At 42.9% G+C, this 21,130-nt stretch overlaps 1 protein-coding gene across 1 annotated transcript in view; it reads left to right on the top strand.

Annotated features, from left to right (window-relative positions):
• Positions 1 to 18,738, top strand: part of SLC1A7 (solute carrier family 1 member 7) — a 45,657-nt gene extending 26,919 nt beyond the window's left edge. Inside the window, exons 6-11 of the mRNA XM_050306839.1 lie at positions 2,497 to 2,596; positions 3,700 to 3,933; positions 9,861 to 10,055; positions 12,965 to 13,099; positions 16,310 to 16,409; positions 18,463 to 18,738. Of these exons, the coding sequence (XP_050162796.1) occupies positions 2,497 to 2,596; positions 3,700 to 3,933; positions 9,861 to 10,055; positions 12,965 to 13,099; positions 16,310 to 16,409; positions 18,463 to 18,699 (1,001 nt within the window). The 3' untranslated portion in view covers positions 18,700 to 18,738. The remainder of the gene's footprint in view (positions 1 to 2,496; positions 2,597 to 3,699; positions 3,934 to 9,860; positions 10,056 to 12,964; positions 13,100 to 16,309; positions 16,410 to 18,462) is intronic.
• Positions 18,739 to 21,130: the final 2,392 nt, after the last annotated feature.

Raw genomic sequence — 21,130 nt, 5'->3', positions numbered from 1 at the left:
GTGGCTTATTTATTCAGTTTAACTTGCTGGAGGAACTCATTGGTGCCACATGTGTTATATTATGTTTGTGGATTTGGAAGAAGAAATTTAAACAAACATGTCCTAGCTAATCATAAAGTTTTGATGATTTTTATAAAAAAATGCTGATCATATTTTCCTTACATAAATTTATTCTTGGAAGTTAATCTGGTCAGCAGAGGTGGTTCCACAAAACATCTTTGCCTGGATTTATTATATTATGGTTCAGACAGCACAAGGGGTCGAGATTCAAGCCCCGAATTAGCGGCTTTGTCTCTGTTTTTATAGTTTCTCCAGTGGGTGGTATTCCATACACAACCCTGCTGGAAACTGGCTGTCTCCCAGTTTGTAGTATTTTTCAGTGGATTTCCAAAGTACAATGGCACCACAAACACTATTGCAGCCAGAATGTGTTGGATATGAAGGAATTAATTACATGTACTTATTAGGATCAAGGGCAATGTCACACTTCTGAGCCCAGAAGATCATTCACTGTCCCAGAGCTGACTGTGTGACTTTTACCATGTCCCCCACTCTTGCTGGCCTGGGGCTCCAGAGATGGAAGCTGAGCTCTGGTTCCTTCCTGGCTGACGTACAAAAACTGTAGTACCAGTTCTGTTACCTACATCACGGCCCTGCTGGGTCACCTGGGACTGTGTCAGCCACCAGCAAACCTGAGACACCAAACCCTCAAACCCTGGGACCGTTCCAGTCTGTCATCTTGGACAAAGGATGCAGCCAAGCATTTATCACTGTCCTCAGCTTTCTGGACCCCTCCCCAAAATGGAAGCAAGAAGACAGAAGACATGTGGCTTCAATCTCTGTGAAAGGAGAGCATCCTTCCAAAGCTTTTGTTTAGTACAAAGAAATTTATACAGGCCTTGGTGCAACAGTTTTGCCCACTTTGGCTGAGCCTTATTTGCACAAAGGTTTTTTTACACCAGAGAAAAGCAGCACTAGGCTGGGTAGGAGTTATTACAGCTTCTTTTAGGTCCTTGAACAGCATAAAGAGACAAGAATTTAGACTTGAGCTAACTGTCTTTTCCTGAAGCAGGAGGTGAATTGTTCAGTAATCTCAGTCCAGAGTAAATGCTGTGTGTGAGTGACTGGACTTCTTTGCTGGGCATGCATTAAAATGGGCAATATTTGACAGGCAGGGTGTAAAGCCCTGATGCTGACTCAGCTGGGATTAGCTGTGATTAGCTGCCCTCCCTCTCCTCACACGTGTGCAGGGATTGCTGTCAGAGATGATGACAGTAGCTAAGCACTGACACATCTATCTTTTTATCCTTGGGGGAGAAGATATTATCGAATTCATTACAAGGAAAACGTGTGCACTGAAATGTACCCTGGGACGTCAGTGCTGCAGACAGGAGGCCTCAGTCCTTCCCACTGCTCTGCCTGTCCCCCCACACCCACATGTCTTGGTAGGATAGTGTTTAAAAGAGCAAATCACAGTCATTCCTGTAAAATTAAAAAGAAAACTTTTTTTTTTTTGGCATCATAGAGATTTTAGAAGATAAGACTCTTGTAAAACTGCCACCACCTAGAAGAGCTGAACTATATTTAAAGTCCTATTGCAATACGAGCAACATGCTTAATGAAAGAGCGTTGCTTTCTAACCTAAACTTTACAGCTGAAGATGAATATTAACAGGCTTGCAAACATCTTGAATGCACTGTTATTGTGAAATCCCTGCATAAGGCAGCTGACAGCCTCCCTCCCTGCCCCAGCAGGGAATTGCCCTGGCAGTGAGCCGTGGCTCCCAAGTGCAGCTGTGGGCTCCAGGGGCCAGAGCTCGGGCTCCTGCTCAGAGCAGGGACACGGCACATCCGGAGCAAGTGGCAGCAACACCCCCCTCCCTGCCCCCTGTGCTCCTTCAAAGGCTGCCTCACTGGGTGCAGCTCGGTTTTGATGTGCTTCCTTGAGCAGTTAACTCCATCACTTATAATCCTTTCAGGGAGGGATGGCAGATAATTAACTATAGGAAAATGTCATCTATTTATATGCATTAATGGGAACTACCACTGTCTGGAGAATACATGGTTGGATGACACATCTCAGAGCTCTATTCATTTCCTTTCTGAGCACTGGGGGCACATAAAGGAGTTTTACTTGCCTCCTTCTTTACTGGTTAGTCTTTACAGCAACTTGGCTTTTCTTCCCACAGATTTACATTTCCTTACCTCTCCTGAATTTGCAAAGCCTGACTGATTATGAGGGTTGATTGCAATTATGTAGACAGACAATTACTAAATATAAGATGGAGACTTCATTACAAACTCCCCATTACCAGAGCAAACCTCCAAGCCTGGCTTTGCCTCCCAGGTGTGCCCTGGGTGCTGTCAGGTTGTACACAGCACACAGGGGTGAGGCAGAGACAGAGACAAATCCTTCCCTAGAAAATGTTTTTCAGAGGGGAAGCACTGGGGCTTTGTGTGAAGGCACCTGAGAAACTGAACCTTGATGCCTTTGCAGGTATAATGTTGGGGAGAATGGGGAACAGTGGAGTTCCTTTGGTCAGCTTTTGCCAGTGTTTGAACGAATCTGTCATGAAGATTGTGGCAGTTGCTGTTTGGTAAGTAACTGTTTTTGTAAGAAAATCAGATTTGTTTTTTTTTAAGAGTAAGAAAATGTCAACAGAAGGGAATGTACAAAAATTTCACAAACTTATTTCTAGGGAAATAAATGGGGGTGAATGATCCTTAGTTCTGCAGGGCCTCAGCATGTGAAGATGCACACACATCCTGTACCTGGCTTGTACTGTCATTCTGACAGGGGCACCCTCTGTGTTACTCCCAAACAGTGAGCCATGGAATAGCTGGGGGGGTGGGGGGTGCTGTGTGCCCTAAGGGCACTGCCAACCCTTGGGCATGCCAAGAGGGATTATGATACACCCAGCCCACACAAGGCAGAAGCATGATGGGATGCTCCAGCTGGTACCTCCATCCCTTACAGCACTGCTGGAGACCCAGCCAGACCTGCCAGCCCACCTGTCCCAAAGATCAGAGGAACAGCAGCTGATTGCCAACAACACAAACTATCAGCTCAGCACCTTCCCCACCCTTCAGAAGGTCCCCCAGTGTGGCCCAGCCTGACATGGGAGGGGAACCACTGCCAGCACTCAGCCTTTGTTTCCAGCTACCTTTTAATCTCCAACTCTTTTGGCACCCAGGGCTTTGTATGCAGCTGTGCACAGAAAAATAAGTTTTCACAGAACATCTGTCCAGAGGGGGTTCAGAAACTAACTATGCTTCTGCCTATTTATCCTCCCCAAATCAAACTCCCAGGCAGTCCAAGAGCATGTCTAATGTATGTTGGTGTTTCTCCTCTGTCTTCCAAAGGCAACATAAACATTTACTTAACAGCTTCCAATAACCATGAACGATTATTCTGAGCAGAGCTCAGGATTCATCCCCCTCCTTCCCAGCAGCTTACCTGCTTTAAGCTAAGAAGTTAGAGCTGCCTTCTGAACCAAAACACTGCCAAGTGGTTCCCGACCAGCACCACAACCTCAGCTGTGCTTTGGTCACACCTCATGTGTGAGAGAGGGGCTTCATCTGACAAAACAATGGAACCCAGACAGGCTGCTGGGAGTGCTCTGCTCCAGGAGGGATTCCCCAGCTCATACTGTTTGATAGGAGGGAGCTGCCTCCTAATAATGACTTTCTTTTTGCTCAGGTATTTTCCTTTTGGAATTGTGTTCCTAATTGCTGGCAAAATCCTGGAAATGGATGACCCCTCGGCCATCGGGAAGAAGCTGGGTTTCTATGCCATCACGGTGGTGTGTGGCCTGGTGGTGCACGGGCTCTTCATTCTGCCAATGATGTACTTCTTCATCACCAAGAAGAACCCCATTGTCTTCATCAGAGGGATTCTTCAAGCCTTGCTCATTGCTCTGGCCACATCCTCCAGGTATGACAGAGTTTCCAGAGAGGTGAAATGAAATATTTGCCATTGGGAACAGCACTGTCCCTGTAGTGCAGCAGATACATCTGTATCTGAGCAATGGTCCCATTCACTGGTATAATGTTTAAAAACATGTCTCTCAACATTTGGTGCAAGTTCTGTGGGAGCCATTTGACAATAATGTTCGTCACAGTTTTCCCTTGGTTTAAAAAATATTGGACAAAAATGGGTTTTCTTAGAGGACTTAAAAGGAAATAAGATTTTTTCCACTTAAAAAAAAAATACTGTGCTTCTACCAAGTTAATATGTATGAGAGACACACAGTTTGTCCAGACTGCATTTTTGGTATTAGTGGGGAACCTCCTATTTCAGTCATGTGGAAACATTTTACCCTTTCTACTCATCTTAGTCTTTGTTTCTTGGTACATTAAGAAAAGACTGTGGTTGCAAGCTATTGTCCAGCATTGGGAAAGTATTCAGCTCTTCTGCTCAAGGAATAGGATTTTCTGCATCCCTTTTAGGGAGGATGTACAATGAGTTTTAACTGCAGCTGAACAAAGGTACAATGAAAATGGGAAACAGCTTTTGAAAAATGACTCCCAACATGGATTAACTGGTGCATGAGGTGTGCTTGAAAGGGCTGGAATTGCCTTGCAGGGAGTGGAGACAGAAATAACAAAATAACATTTCTGCGTAGCTGATATGACAACACAGTTTCAGGGCACCTGTGGCAGGAGGAATACCTAAGATTAAAAGGAAGTAGAGGAGGGAGTTATTATTTCACTACAGAAGGGACTGGCTTTCCAATGTGTTACATTTTACAAGGTGTTTGCACATGTAACAGCTTGCTCCAAAATGACCTATAAAGAGCAACATACTGTGAAATACAAAATCAAGAAAAATTACATGCTGGGTGATGTTTAAACTCCAATTAGGCTTAAATAATTAAAGCAAGCTTTTTTATTAGAACATAAAAAGTTTGTAGCTTTTGTCACATCCCCAGATTCAAGCAGGATGCTAATTTTGCACTCTGAGATGTTAGTGTTGGAAAAGGCTCATCAGGCTCACATTTGACACACTTGACTATCTGCCCTGCTCCTCTAGGAATTCTGTTTCTGAAAAACTCTACTGCTGACAACTCAGCTTTTTTAAGCTGTGTTATTCCATTCACTCCCTTTTTTTTTTTTTCTAGAAAGAGAGAACTTTTCCTAAAAAATTTATCTGAATATTTCTCTTTTTAGGAAAAAATAAAAGAGGAAATTTGGGTCCTTGTTTTATCTTTAGCATCTATAGAAGAGTTTGTCCTTTCCTCTCCTTTTCTGTTAAAAAGCAACAAAAACATCCAACTTTTTCATGAGTATGGATACCTTTCACAAGGAGGGTTTAATAAAGACCTATAAAATGTCATCAAGCTCTTTTCACAGACCTGCACATCGCAGGGACTGTCACTGCAGGCAACTTCCAACCACGTAGAATGCCTGTGGTTCTTCTTGGAACTCAGCTCCTCCTTGGGAGAGCTGGACTCCTAGGAAGGAGCCCCAAAAGCCATCGTGGGAAGGAGAGGTAGACAGGCTGATCAGGCACAGTCATAAAGCCAAAATCTCAACCTACAGCACTGATGAGAGAGAGGTGTCTGTCTCTGCTGAGCCTCTTCAAGGTAAACCACTACTTGAAGGTTTTTCAGCCCCATTTCCTTATCCCAAGCTGATGTGGGAGTGTCCACTGACAGCAGGGAATACATGGGGAGTCCAGATTTCTCCTAAACCTGTGCTGGCTTTGAGTCCCCCTGAGCTCCGACAGCTCCAGGGACATGAAGGGCTTGGAGACAGCTGTGCAAGGAATAAGGACATATTTGTAGGTCCGGAGAGGGTGTAGTTTGGGAACAGAGCTCTGGCACCAGCTGGCAGCTCAGCCTGTCAAGAACCACCAGCAGGACTTGCTACCAGACTTAGTATCTCTATTGACAGAAGTTAATGTACTACTAAAGTTAAGGTGAATCCTGAGGAAAGGCTCTGAACATACGGATCTGGGGCTTGGACATGTCTGATGGATTTAGCTCTGACTGTCCCTTCTTAAGAGTGTGTATATTTTGCAAATCCAACACAGGCCCAACATGGTTTCTAATGTTTTCCTGCTCAAATAGCAGTGCCTTGTCTAGAGAGAGCTGAACTTTTCACCTTGGTTGCTCTGAAAGGAATGGATACTGCACATAACTGAGCTGCTGCCAAAAGAACATGCACAAATAATTGGGGCTGGACAGGAGAGCTGCTTCTCCTGACAGTCATCACATGTGTGTTTGGTTAAATCAGACTTGCCACAGGGGCATTATATAACACTCATCATGTGGGTATTGGATTTTCAGATCATCTTGGAGGAGAACAAAGAGCTGGTTTTAAGAATACTGATGTGTTTCTTGGAGATATTCCTGTGTCAGTTGATGCCTACCTCTAAAGATAGAAAACCCCAGATCAGTGGGCTGATACTCATTTCACCTGTGGAAAGCTTATTTTCAAAGCTAAAACTCAAACTACAAGCAGCAAAAACAACACCATTTACAAATCCCAAGAATGTAACCCAGGGGAAGCTGAAAGCCTGGAGGCAGCCACCTCATGGCAATGATTTTACTGAATCTGAACAACACTTCAACCCATGTCCCTTAGTGAAAGTTTCTGTACCCCATTCCCAGTCTCCTTATGCTTCTCCCGATTTTCCTGGCTCCTCTTTAGTGCCTCAGTGAGGGGAGTGCAGCATGTGCTGCCCCTGCCCCCCCTGCCCTGCCCTGCCCTGCCCTGCCCTGGGGGGTTCAGGCTGCACATGTGGGGTTTTTGCACTTGCTGCTTTTGTCCCCCCACACCCTCCTGATCCTGTCACCTCTTCCCACTCTGAAAAAGCAATATCTGGCCTACATGCAAGGTTCTTCTTGATTTTAGTTTTCCTCGTTCCAGTGGCAAGAGGGAATTTTGTTTTTCTAGGTCATCTCTCCATACCATTAATGAATTAAAGCATCATCTTTTCAGTGGTACCTCCCATCAAAAGCAGCAATTTTCATTTTCTCTGAAGACAAGTTATAAACCACGACTTTGTCAAGGGTTTTGCTGCTTATGAAACGCTGAGATCTTGGCTACTGCAGAGTGTAAATTGAAGGCAGATTTAGAAACGGGAGATGAGATCAGTTTGTTGATTTTTTGGAGCAAATATCAAAATGCTTTTGACTGATAAGATAAACAGAGCAGCTGAACAGCTGCTCTTGCACAGTGACTAGCTGTCTCTGTGGCTCACACTAGTAAGAGCTTGGCCTGATCCAGCATTAGCTTATGCTCAGTCTCTGCAGCTGCAGCATTTTATCCCAAAATTGAGATAAGACTCTGGAAATGTATTTTTAATTGTTGGAGTTAGTGCTGGGAGAAGATACCTCTCAGCTGAAAGCTTTAGGACAGTTTTTTAAAGACTAAACAGATTAAGATCAGCACTTTAGAGTATTTTCTCCTCCTAATAAATGTTAAATGTCAGGCTTTCTTGTTACTGCTCTACTGTTTAACACTAAATAAAGTATCAACAAATAAAATAGCTTTCAAGAAAACAAACTTTACCTAATTTAACTGGAGAGACAAATAAAATTTGATAATGCTTTTTATAATATTGAAATTATATATTTATATAACTCAAAAAATACAGTAGAAACTCTTTTTTTTCACTGCCACCTGTAAGTCACCAACAGCCAAAGTCTTACATAAGACACACGTGATTCTGGTATGTGCCAGATGATATATTATGAATAAAAACAAACCACCACTGAACAAGACAACCTCTCCTGGGATGCTTCAAATCATTTTTGTCACCTGTATTCAGGGAAAGTTCATTGAGATGAAACAGGTGCTGACAGAGTAATCAGGGATGTAAAGCAGCAATCTGGTAAGAGAAGACTTGGAAAAGTCTGAGTGGGTCAATCCAGGCTGAGAGAGGACAAAGTTGATTTTTAACATTATGAGTTGTAACAGCTGATTATGCAAGGAGAAAAACATAAAGCACATAAAGGAAAATTTAGTGTAAATTGAGAAGAGTACACCTAGATTGTAAATTAGATTTCTCAGCTGAGCAGTGAGTTCTGGAAAGCCTCTCAGCAGGAGTAGTCAGGACAGACAGTCTACCGGCTCTAAGGATGCAGTGTTGTAAATTTGAGTGAAACTCTGTAGTAGTTGCCTGTGCTAGGAAGGTACAGGAGTCCGAGACTCGGGAATTTGTTTCCTTTCAATATCTTGCCCAACGTTTCTCATCAGCACTGCACCTACATTCTGCCCCTTTTCTTGTTTGTTATAATACTTAACAAACAACAAACCCACTGCTTTGTCATGTGCCCTAGAAATTTGACTTCAACCAGCACAAAACGCAAATGGAAGACACACCTGGCTCTGAGACAGAGCACAAGTTTCAAAGTTGAATTCCTGCACAAAGAGTGTCACACATTCTGTTTACAGCAATGGAAACAGATACAGATTTTGCTGGCTGTGCTATTGGTATTATGGGATTGTTTTGCACAATCTTTGTCACACCTCAACCAAACTGGAACATGTCAGTCTGCTAAAATTTGCACATTTCACAGCTCAGCTCTCAGAACAGGCACTTAGCTTTAATATTCTGGTATGTCAGAGTGTGGGCAAGGCAGAAAGGACCTGTAAGAATACCTTTTCCTCCTCTTTGTCCCACAGAGAAATCAGACAGGGTTTTGTTATAAAAAAGCCAAATGGCAGAGGGAAGACTGTCTTTAAAAACTATCTTTTTAAAGAGGTAACTTTGGAATAATATTGAAGGGGTTTGCTGTATTACATCTCTTTAGATAGTCTCAGATACTGAGCTAGTATATTAAAACTGGTCTCATAACAAGGAAAATATTTTGCCATTTGTGTATTTTCTTCAGTGGTATCACTTACTTTCCATACAAACTCATGTGCCCTAAAAATTACTCACTCACTTGAATGCAGTTTAACTACTCATCATATAGTGAATGTGACACCACATGGTAAAATGCAGAATATTACAAAAAGACCTATAAAATATACAAATACACGTTTCAAAGTGTTACTGTTTAAAAATGTGTTACTGTTTAAAATGCATTCTCATTGAAAATGAGAAAATGTATGACCATATAATGTTTTATTGATTGTCTCAGTTTATGAAAACAAAAATCAGATTTTTTTTTTAGGGTATGAAAATGAGGGTTAAAGCCTTGAAGGGATCAAGCTTGTTTTAAAATAAACACCTGACAAACAGTCTTATACTATTCCATTTCACACACATACATCTCATTTACATATGTACACATCATTACAGCACCTGCAATTATGTGGCTGTTATATGATCACACAAGGGACGTGGGCAGACCTGTCCCAGAGAGGAAATGGGATTTTACATTCCCAAATACAGAAGTTTGGTCTGTAACTTCTATTTTCAGGCATGCTGTTGATAAGGTCTTTGCCTAAGCCCTTGCAGAAATAAGAAATTGTTTACACATGAGGCGGGCCTGGGAGGAAACGCTTTTAGAATCCATGAGTGCACAGCAATTTTCTGGGATTTTACTAACAAGCTGCGCAGGGTGTTCACCTGTCTTTCATTTGGGTGTACAACACTGCCTCTGTGGGATTTCTGCCCCTTTTCTTCTTGAAGAGGGAAAGAGAGAACAGTATTTTTAACTCTGGGGAAGCAAAATGTGCACTATTATATATATATATATATATATATAATATGTTTATGCCTTTGTAGATGTAACTGTCTTTATCCTCCCTCAAGCAGAGGAGCGAGTTGCCTGCCAAGTGGGCACACGTGCAGAGCGGTGCCAGACAGCGTCAAACCCCCCCTGCCTGCAGCAGGTTTGCCACAACTCCTTCACTCCCCAGAAACCAAACTAAAGCAGCATGTGTTTCTCTGGTGTCCTGCAGCTCAGCCACGCTGCCTATCACTTTCAAGTGCTTGCTGGAGAACAACCACGTGGACAGGAGGATCGCGCGGTTCGTGCTGCCCGTGGGGGCCACCATCAACATGGACGGCACGGCGCTGTACGAGGCCGTGGCCGCCATCTTCATCGCACAGGTCAACAACTATGAGCTGGACTTCGGGCAGATCATCACCATAAGGTAACCAAAGATGCATTCCCCACAGAATGGCTGGGTTTGAGTAATGCAGAGCTCAGGGACTGCACAGAGAGAAATTGTGCTGGTCCTGCTCAATGCGTGCACGTGCACACCAGGAGATGTGCTCCTGTTGGGGGATAACTGTCTTGTTTTCACACAGATCACTTTAGGACTGGACTTCAGAATTGTTTTCAACTTTAAGTACGATTTGCATCTTTACATGAGAGGAAAAGGTTAAAATATGCAAAACTACAAGTCCTATTTCAGATAACAGGGAATAGTGTGTTGGGAAGCTCTTGGAGGATTAGGGGGAGGAGGGAAGGACAGATGCTACCATCAGGGCAGGTTTTCATTAATGGGTCATATCACTCAGATATTTTTGAAATGTCTTCTCTGCTGCTTGTTAAAGCAGAAAACTTCATAAACAACCACGCTCTCAGTGGGCAGAGAGTGCTGTGGCTGTGTACTCCATCCTTGAAAAGTCTGTCATGGATCCAAAAGACTAGAAGATCCAGCTGAACAATTACTGCCAGAATAACTCCAGTGACTGCCAAAGAATCCCTCAGAGACTGAAACCTGCAGGTTTCCAGCAGGGAACAAATGATTATAAAAACATTCCTCATAGTCAGAGCCTTGTGCAACATATTTGAGATGTGCTTATCTACCCACTCACTGACCTCACCGCAGCCCCATTTACACTGCTGGGCCTTGTCTGTCTTCTGCTGGACCTGAAAACCCTCATGACAAGAGGAGAAGAGTCCTGAAGCAAACCCCACGTGACAGCTGAGGTTTGCTAATGGGCTCCTGGCAAGATCTGGGTGGACCAGATGAAAAAGAAACAAATTGTGCCCATATGAGTTCTCACTTCAGGCTCACGCTCTCTTTGAAAAGTGTTGGAATGACCCTGTGCTAAAATTTAGTCTTTTGTGATTTGGAACTTGGAGATTTTTTTAGCATGTAATCCCAAAATATGGCCTGCCCAGAGCATGAGCAGACATTACAGACACTTTGAAGTAAAGAATGGTAATTTTAAAAATTAAGGAGAAGGAGGATGATGGTAAATGGAAAGAAGGTAAATTCTAGTTTTCTCTTAGCAGAACTCTATTTTATCTCTTATTTTCACTCCCTGCATTAAGTGCTAGTACACAAGCACCAGACAGAGGTAAAACAGTGGAATGAAAACACAAATAAAGATCGGAAAAATCCAGAAAAGGAAAAAAAGACTCACAAAAGAAGAAGGCAAACAGGAAATCACAGTGGACCTTCAATATCTTAATCCAAATTCTGTCCCAGATCTTGGGACTTTGGGACCTCGAGATTTAGAATTCAAATATTCTGAGTTCCAGGGTATTTTTGCCAGAGGGGAAAAATGTTAGAAAAATAATCAGTCTACTTTGCTCATAGTTTGTAAAATCCAGATTGACAGTTTCTATCAGTGTGATGATGCAAACAAAGATGTAGCAGAGAAAGAGAGTAAAGATTCTGTTTTCATCAACTGAGCATATTACAGAAAGAAACATCTACATCAAGGTAAAAATGGAATGGAACAATCTTAGACAAACATTCCTGGGTTTGCTCCCAATTAAGTCATGAGACTTTCTGGCCTGAACTGCCCTAAGAGGCAGCAGCAGTTCTGATCAGCCAGTCGGTTCATAGCACTAACAAGGGCCTTTTAATATTAAAAGTTCATTACAGTTATCTCTGACTCAGCTACTGAGCTTGTGTCCCTTCCTTTCCATCTATACTCTATTACAGTGCTATTAAGATACTAAGCAGGTTAACATTTTTTAAATGTAGTTTTAAGTCTTTCTCGTTCCCCATCACACCCACATGCAAATGTTTGGAGGGGTTTTATTGCAGAAAAGGGCTCTAGTTAGAAATCCTGATGCTGCTGTACTGGTCCACTGTACAGCTGTAAGCAAGAGACTGGATCTCTCTGTGTTTCAGTTTCCATGTGGGTAATTGCTGTTACCCTCATTTTCCATAGGAGGTTGATGAGACTTAACTGCTTACCAAAAGCTCTGACAGTCTGGACTGATGAATGTGATGGATTTGCAGTGTACACACTTTCTATCATCCTTTGTCAACCTTTGGTTTTTGTCTTCTGCTGGATGGCCTAGCTCTTGGAAGTGGCTGGATTGGTAGAAATTAATACATCCAGTCACTTTTAGTCCTGGAAAAAGGAATGAGATCCCTCCCCTAAAAGTAACATTATGAAAAAAATGTCAAGCCTGCGAGATCCACTCTTGCCCTGGTCTCCTATTCAGTTCTGCTTGCCTGGCTGAAAAAATGGTGTGAAGGTCAAGCAAAATTACTTTCCAAAAGCTGAAGATGTACAGTCACATTCATGCTTGCTGAATATTTCGATCCAAGTATGCAAAGCCATGTGCTGTGCAAGGCCTTCACCTTGGCCCAGCCTCTTTCCCCTTGGCCTCACCTCTCTGTGAGGGACTGACATCAAAAACCCAGGCACGGATTTGCCTGGCACAGGGACTGCCCATGGTGACTCAGGAATGCCTGATGGGAGCTCTGCTGCCAAGGGGGAAGCAGGGATGAGCAGTGCTGGCAGATTCATGGCACGCAGTGCTCTGTGGTGCCATGGCCCACAAGGAGCTGACACAACCCACAGCCTGACTGGGCCCTTTGCTCTGCACCTTTGGCATTAACAGGCAACAGAACTGCCCCACCAGTGCCAAGGCTGCGAAGGCTGAGAGGGGGACTGTAGCCCTGGGCAGACAGTTTGGCCTGTTCTTGCTCGCACCTGGTTTGTGCCCACAAAACACTGGCACTTCCTTGCAATGGCTTGTGTGAGAAGGAGTAGGGTTTAGGAAAGCTCCTGTAGGAACACGATGTGGTTTCTTGGGAAGTAACCCATCACTGATAAAGCTTCTTCCTTTCTTTCTCTGTTAAAGTATCACAGCAACAGCTGCCAGCATAGGTGCTGCAGGCATCCCCCAGGCTGGGCTGGTGACAATGGTCATTGTTCTCACCTCGGTCGGGCTCCCAACAGACGACATCACGTTGATAATTGCTGTGGACTGGGCACTGTAAGTAACATTCAGCTCTTGTGGTTTCCATTGTGGCGACTTGGCTAAAAAGGCAGATGGTCTCCAGGGGTGTACTAATATAGATATATATAAAAGGCATAGCAAGTGATTATGTTGTTTGAAATGGTGTTAATGCGGCCTCATTAAATACTCTGCTGATGTGGACAATTTATTGAAAAAGACACAGACAAATGAGAGAGAGTCTGGATGAGACTTGGAAATATGACCTGCATGGAAAGGCTGAAGAAGTGGAGTTTATTTGGTCTAAAGCAGAGCAGGGTGAAGAGCTCACCACAGCAGCTTCTTACCTAGATGAGACTGTCCTGAAGAGGACAGTGATCAAGCTTCACATTTATAGGGAGGGAGGATGAAGTAGAACAAAGTACCTATCTTAAATCAGATCCAGGAAAATTTAGAGAGTTATATTTATCTAGAAGGACAGTCAGGCAATGAAACCACGACAGAGTCAGCCTGATTGTAATACTTGCCACGTACTGCAATAGGACTAATAATGCCCTCCTTTTATCACAGATCCCAACGCAATTCTGTTCTTTCTGATTTCAAACTATTTTTTATTTTGTCCATATAAAATATATCTCCTTTAATACAGTGGATTTTGATCACATGAAGGTTCTGGGTAAAAATGGGTTACAAGTCCATTCTGTTATAGATCCAATTTTATTAAACTTTCAGCCACGTATTTTTTTGTACAAAGAACTGTCAGAAGAACTATTTCCTGTTCAATGTAAGAGAATATTACTATTATTATCATTAATAGGAGTCATGAGTCTTGTGTTGTATGAATATTTCAAGACTGTATTACAATAGCCTTTTCCCTCTATATTGCTCAGTTTTTGCCCAGCTCTTGCAACATCGACATTTCATTGTTTTTCCAGTAAGTCTTCCAGCATATATGGGAATTGTGCTTCTTTTTGTCTTACACAACTTTTCAAAACAACAGAGAAAAAACTTTTCAGGCTATAGTTCCAGACAGCACTAAAAAGTGAGCAAGGAACAGACCCAATTTTCTGTCTTTTGCAGATGACCTTTCAAACAAAAAGTATTTTTCTGTATATCGGCACTTGGTGGTTTCAAGAGCCTGCAGATGCAAAGTGTCAACATGGTTGACATGATGAATATTTTCAGTATTAGTTTTGGAAGCACTGGAGTATGAAGAATGCTTAAAGAAGGCTGGTTAGATGATCTCACGAGACTGAAATACCCATTACAATGCACTGCAGGTGTTACAGCTCCTTTAGGTAGCCATAACACGTCTGTGACCTTCACACCTCTAGGTAGTGCTTAGAGACGTAAAGAAAAGAACCAAAATGTTTCTCAGCTAATGCATTAAACACGAGGTAAAAGCTTTGCATCTTTAACAGATCATCTAAAGCCAAAGTACCACTGCCAACCTGACTCACATGTTTGCACTGACAGAAATGCCCCAGCAGCAGGCTGGGCTCTCAGCAGAGAAATGTTGGTGTGTGCAGTGTGTTCCACTCAGAGGGAGTGCAGACCACTCACACACACAGGAACAGGGAATACAACTGCTCATCAACGCACCAGGCAATTCATTTTCTCAGGAGATTCAGCGTGGTGCACTGTTTCCTCAGAAAAATCCTGTCTTCAGAAAAGATGCTCATCAGAGCTCAGGAGGGAGTGCAAACTCTCGAGCTCTGCACGCAGCTTCTTCACCACAGCTGACTCTCTGCACAATCCAAAAGTCACAACGTGGAATATCTTTCCAAGAATCACAATTTGATGATTAACCAAGGGAAAAAAAAGTCAATGTTCAACAGGAACATTTATCAATATGCGCTGTAACAGGATTTTTCCCTGCTTAACATATTCTTGGGGGAATTTTCTTCACGGCAAAACCCAAAATCGGAAGAGCAGGAATTAGAAAAATGGATTGAGCAAACAAGTGTAGGGCTGGGTCCTGGAGTCAACAACCACGGCCTGGTGTAGGCTGCGAAACACTATTGCTGAACTTAAGTGCAGTTGCACGTACAACTTGGGTAACTGCACACACAAAAAAGCTTTAATGCAGGAACTTTCCTGATAATTAAGCAGGCAACTAGATAAACATTTATATTCACCAAGTACCTGCCTGAAACAGCTGGAAAAAAATCAGTACAGAGTTTCAATTCTTTTCTATATTAAGATACAGGATCAGAATTCTGGGTAGTGTTGATATTGGACCATCACTGACTTCAATAAGCCAAACATCTGGAGATTTCTGAACCTCCATTTTATAACCTACATTTATAAATTAAGTTACTAATATGACACAGTTTTCAAATGTATATGTTTTTCTTGGAAAAGAGGTGATTTATTTCAGACTTAAAAGCTGTATCGTCTATTTGAAATCTCATCAGTTTTAACTAATAGATTCCAGGACAACTTAAGCATAACACTCATCCATGACAGCCACTTGCTTTTGTGGATTTACAGTCTGTATTTTAATAAATTTATTTTTTAGACAGTGGGCAGAAGGTAAAGAAAGAAGGGAAGAAATTCCATACCTGAATAAATGAAAAATAGTTAAACTGTATATGTACAAAGTACTGTCAAGCAGACAAATTTAAATTGGAAAAGGTAACTGGAAATGAAGAATCTGTAGGAGCCACTGCAGAGCCACCACAAGAGCTAAAGCCACCATAGCTTTTTTGAGGAATGATCGTGATTTAAATATGGTCAGTGCCTGCCTGGTTTGTGGGTATAACCAATAACCTTCTAAAGTAGCATTTTGGTTGCTGAGATTGAGACCTCAATCACTGATATAAGGTACTGGTTGTACTGGCTGACCTCTACTTTTATTGAATGAAGACATTTGCAGCACCAGTCTCCAAATCAAGGGTGTTACTGGACCTTATCATGTACACTGGGACATAAATGCAGTCGTGGTGTGCTCTGTTACACCTTTGTAGTTCCAATCAGCTTGCCTGTGTAGGGAGGCATCACTGCTCCAGTTACCTCAGTGACAAAATAAAGTGTGTGGCAGCACAGCACACTGAGCTCAGAAAAGGCTGGAAAACCCAGCGGAGCTGCTCCATAACTGGTGGCTGCCCCGTGCCAAACTCCTCACTACCATTCCTAGACTTTTGCGCTCATAAAAAAACTGGGCCTTAGCCACAATTACTGCAGTGATGAAGGCCCAGGAACGTACTCAAAGAGCCAACAACTTACCGTGACTATTTCATTTTCCAGAGACAGGTTCAGAACAATGATCAATGTCCTGGGAGACGCGCTGGCTGCCGGGATCATGGCCCACATCTGCCGCAAGGAGTTTGTCAAGGATGGTGATGAGGTAACTATGCCATGAGCCAGGGCGTGCCAGCACGTGCCACGCTGTGGCAAAGAACCTGCCAGCTCCCCCACTGGGGTCACCTAGTTTATAATAGGTGTGTCACACACAGGACAGAACTGGGCACGTGCTGCTTAGCAGGTGGGGTGGAGGGATGCTTTTCCATGAGGTCATGTGAAAAGCCACTGGAGTTCCAGGCTGGCCAGTCAGCTGTGCTTGGCACACCGGGGCTGGGAGCAGGGAAGCAGCTGCGCTGTCCCGCCATGGCACAGGGTGCTGGAGCTGCTGGTCTCCCACTCAGGACCCAAGTCCTGACTGGCCAGTAATTGTCCTTCTTCTAAAACTGTGACCAGCAACAGAGCAGGGTGACAAATGTTCTTGAATGCTTTGTGTAGGGGGTGGTGAAGGTACCTATGAGTGTGTATATCCATAATCAATAGCCTCACATCAAAAGCAACTCCCCTGGGCATTTCCAGCCTCTGTGTCAGCATCATCTGAAGCCACCATTGCAATCATTTTCTTTCCAGACTAGCACAAGCACATTACTCCATTCTAGACTTCATTCTCAGGCATCTTCATGCCTTCTACACTTAATACAAGTCCCTCCCTACATATTTTTGTTCTTCCTTCTCTGTATCTTATTTCATACACCACACACACCTGTGCATTCTGAAGCCCCTGCCTCCTTCCACTCCTATGCATTTTCCCCTTCCTCTTTGGCACAATTCAGTCTTTACCTGTAACAGGAACTCCTTCTCATGCCCCTCCTTCAAATCCTTGACAAAGGAGACTCCTAATTCCATAAGCCCATGATGTTTGGAGGTGCTAATCTCCAGCCATTTCAGCTCATGGCAGACTCTCACTACCTTTCTTCCATAAAGTCAGAATAGTTCATGCAGGAAAGTTTCTTTATCGGGACTAATTGTCACAAGATGTGTCTTGTTTCTGTGCATTATTTGTAGTATTCCAGATAAATAGCAAAGTTTTATTTCTATCATTATTTCTCCCATTCTGCTCAATTCCATTCTCATGCCTTCCTGCTATGTTCATTTAAAATTCCTGCTGCTCTTTCAATTTGTGTACAGAAAGACAGGCTGTGTCCTCCTGCAGTAATTACTGATGACAGGATTAGGCCTGAATATATGGGCTACACATACAGCTAACTGCAAAAAACCCAAACATACAACCTAAGGGTAAGGCATGTCACCCCTTACAAAGCCAGAAGTGTAGTCTGAGCTCCTGCACAACACAGCCCTCTGACATTTCACTGCTGTACTTAGAACTCAGGCAGAACTAAAGAAGAGGTGTTTCAATAATATAAAATCCCTCCTAAGGGATTATTCAGTCATCTGTGATGAGATTTTTTCTCTGAATCATGCTCTATAACTGTATTAAAATGTACTGCTGGTCTGCCATACATTTTGGCTGCATAATGTGTGCAGTTAGTAATGAATACCCAAAGGCCATATTTTCTCAGCTGCAAGCCCACCTCTCTTCTCTGCCAGTATTTACGTCTTACTTTCCCCATCAGAATCTGGTTTGATTTAAAGAACACTTCAATATTTAACTTACGAATCAGTTAATAAAATCCTTTTTATTTCTTTTGAAACAGTGCAGAGACAGGTGTTAGTTTATTGGGTTAGAAAAAAGGCAGATGGCAAAAACAAATGACTGACTTACTGATCTAAGTGACTGCACTTAGGGGCAAGCAGTGCCCAAAGTTCAGCACTGAGAGTCTGCACCTTTTGAACTCAGCCCTGAAATTCTAGTCTCTATTTGCCCTGTTTCTATTGCTTTACCAATGGCATGCAGTTACTACCGTAAGTTAAATTAGAGTAATGACAGAATTTGTGTTTTTACACAGAGACACCTTCACTTTGTGCAGATGGTGCAAAGATGCCTTAGTGTATATGAGAAACAGGTCCTGCAAGTCTATGGAGGCTCTAGATAATCCTGGTGAATGTAAAGCAGCCCACAGGCTTTCCAAGTAAAAATAGTATCCTGTTGTATACAGCAATCAGTGGCAGTATTCCAGATCTTAATGCTTTTCACGTAGGTGCCACTGATCTGTGAAACTAAGCCTGTTAACATCCATCAGATTGTGGCTTACCAGAGAAACGGCTGTGTGAAGACCATGAATGAATCTCGTGGACCAGAAACAGTGAAAGGGTTTCAGCACCATATACCCGTACAAGTGGAGCAAGAAGAAACGCCAGTGGAGAATCACACTAAGAAATCCAACAGTAAAGACCACTGCACTATTGAAATAAATGAACTAGAAACAAACGTGTAACTGCTGCACTCAGTGGTATCTCACACCCCAGTGACCTGATACCCAATCTCTACCTCACAGCTGGAAGAGGGACTCTTTGCCTTGAACAGGAACACGTGGAATTATGGCCACCCTGCTTGTACTGGAGCTAAGTGACCAGCTGTGAACGTCAGGAAAGGCACAGCTTGCAAGAGACAGGGGCTTCTCTAGGTGGAAGATTTTAATACTGAAAAATTAACTAATGGATGACTGCTGTTTTATTCTGCACTCATTTGACTTCAATAGAGTATTTGACTCCTTTGGCTCCTTTTTTTTAAGAAAGCTTTTTCTATTTGACCCTTCTTGATTTTCTAACCAAAGCCTTTTTTTTTGTGAATCTCAGTAATTCTGAACACTGTAACTATGTAGAATTTTTGCTATGTGAAAATGTTTCACCAAAATTGCTGAAGATACTAATTTTGTCTAATATTCACTAAATATAGAGTTTGTGCTTAGCTTTAGAACAGCAGTAAGATAATCACACTGATTTCTCTGTCTCAAGGGGTTACATCTATTACTAAATAACACTCCAAGCAGAGGGGAAGCCAAGTGTGTATTTGTGCAAGAAAGGGCATTAAGGTAATTCTGACGGGCAGCCTCCAGAGCCAGGCATTCAAGTGTGATACACGAAGAATTCCTATGTCACTGCAGAGCACAGTTTGCCTTCCAAGTGCCAGATTTACGAACCTTTTTTTAACCTAACTCTTCAGTAAAGTGAGTCCCATGCAGATGCAGTGGCAGAGGCGAGGTGAGCCCTAATGCATAAGCACTGGTGCTAACGTGTCCTCTCCTGGAAGCTTTAGGCTGTTCTACTGTAAATATGTACAAACTCAGAGCTCAGCTCATGAACCGTGGGCTGCGTCCTAAGGGCAACTGAACTCAAACTGGAACCCCCAGATACTGAGGGACAACGGGGTTTGGTGAGGAGTTTGCTGTGGAAAATGCCTCATTATTTCTCATAATCCAGTGGTTGATTTACACTGACAGTTACTCCCTTTCCATGATCTACCAGATCTTTCATTTACAGTAAAATCTGCCGAGTATGTTTCCAATGTTTGTGATATAGGACATTTTTAATAAACCTGCCATTTAAAAACAGGCTGTCTGTGCCCTTGTACTATTAATGTCTTCTTATTTCTCTACTAAAATGGAGAGTGGAAGTAAGGACACCTTTTGAAAAGTTGGGATTTGATCCAGAGATGACATACCAGTTCATACCAATACACTTGACATATTATATTTAGCTACTTGTGGCATGGCAGTTTCAGATAACATGTCTGGTATTCTAATATGCTCCTCTCATCTAAAGAGAAAAAATAACCCCGTGCAAAAGGACAATTTCTGCATTCACCAAAAGCAGAAGGGCTTCATGCACATGATCAGAGCTTTTCCTGAGATGTGCATATTCACCTCTTCTCTGAGGGCTCCTGTTCAGACTATTTCTTATGTCATGCACTAATTACTCGCCTGAGAGCACTGTAGTATAGGTAGTTTTATTAACAAATAGTAAAGCCAGAAAGAACACACATGGTCTTCTCTGTCTATAATTCCTCAGAAATTATGTCTCAATTTGAAAACACATACAGTTGGTAACTATTTACCTGACTTGACCCTAGAGTGAAAATAACAAACACAGAACACAAAAACCAGGGAAGAACTGAAATGATTCAGAGGAATTTGCTCCAGAACAAGCCCTGTAACAGACCTGCTCTATGGAGTGTCATTAAAAAAAGTGATTTGGGAGAGCAGAGGCTTCTCTGGGCCTCTGTGAACAGGCAGAAGCACGGACTGACAAACACAACATCTGATACTTTTCGCCTCAGCAGCACTGGCAGCTCCAGGAGGTCCCCTTCATCCTTCCCCAGCTGTCCATTCCTCCCTGCACTGCCTCCCCTCCTCTCCCAGCTGTACAGATCTAATTATTTATGAAGCCAGACAAAGAATCAGATGAGAAGTATTTTTAATTCAAACCAGTTCACATATGTTTTTTAGCGCAGTCCGAACAGACAGTTGTGTCAACACAAGTGAAGGGGTGACACAGGGACAAGATCAAGCAGCCGGGGATGAAGCAGGGGAAGGGCACGTGGGGAGGGCAGGATCTCTGCCTGCCAACTGTGCCCACAAAGAAAACACAACATAAAGTTTCAAATTCACACCGTCAATTACAGCCACATGAAGTGATAGTATAATCCTGCCAGTCATCCATCAGTTTACAGCCACTTTGCCTAGATGAAATGATGAAGAAAGAGTCCAAGGAGACCCAAGATTTGAAGTAAGTAGTTCCAAGCTAAGTGTTTTTGGAGGGTATGCCCACATGTCAATGGGCCGTGGTCTGCCAGGCAGAAAGCGCTGCTGGCCTCACCACCACACTTGTCCCCAGCCACCTAAAACCTTTGGCTGACTACAAAGTGCA

Source organism: Myiozetetes cayanensis, unplaced genomic scaffold, assembly GCF_022539395.1.
Source record: "Myiozetetes cayanensis isolate MyiCay16 unplaced genomic scaffold, myiCay2020 scf12, whole genome shotgun sequence".
Taxonomy (NCBI): domain Eukaryota; kingdom Metazoa; phylum Chordata; class Aves; order Passeriformes; family Tyrannidae; genus Myiozetetes; species Myiozetetes cayanensis.
This window is presented reverse-complemented; position numbering and strand designations above follow the sequence as displayed.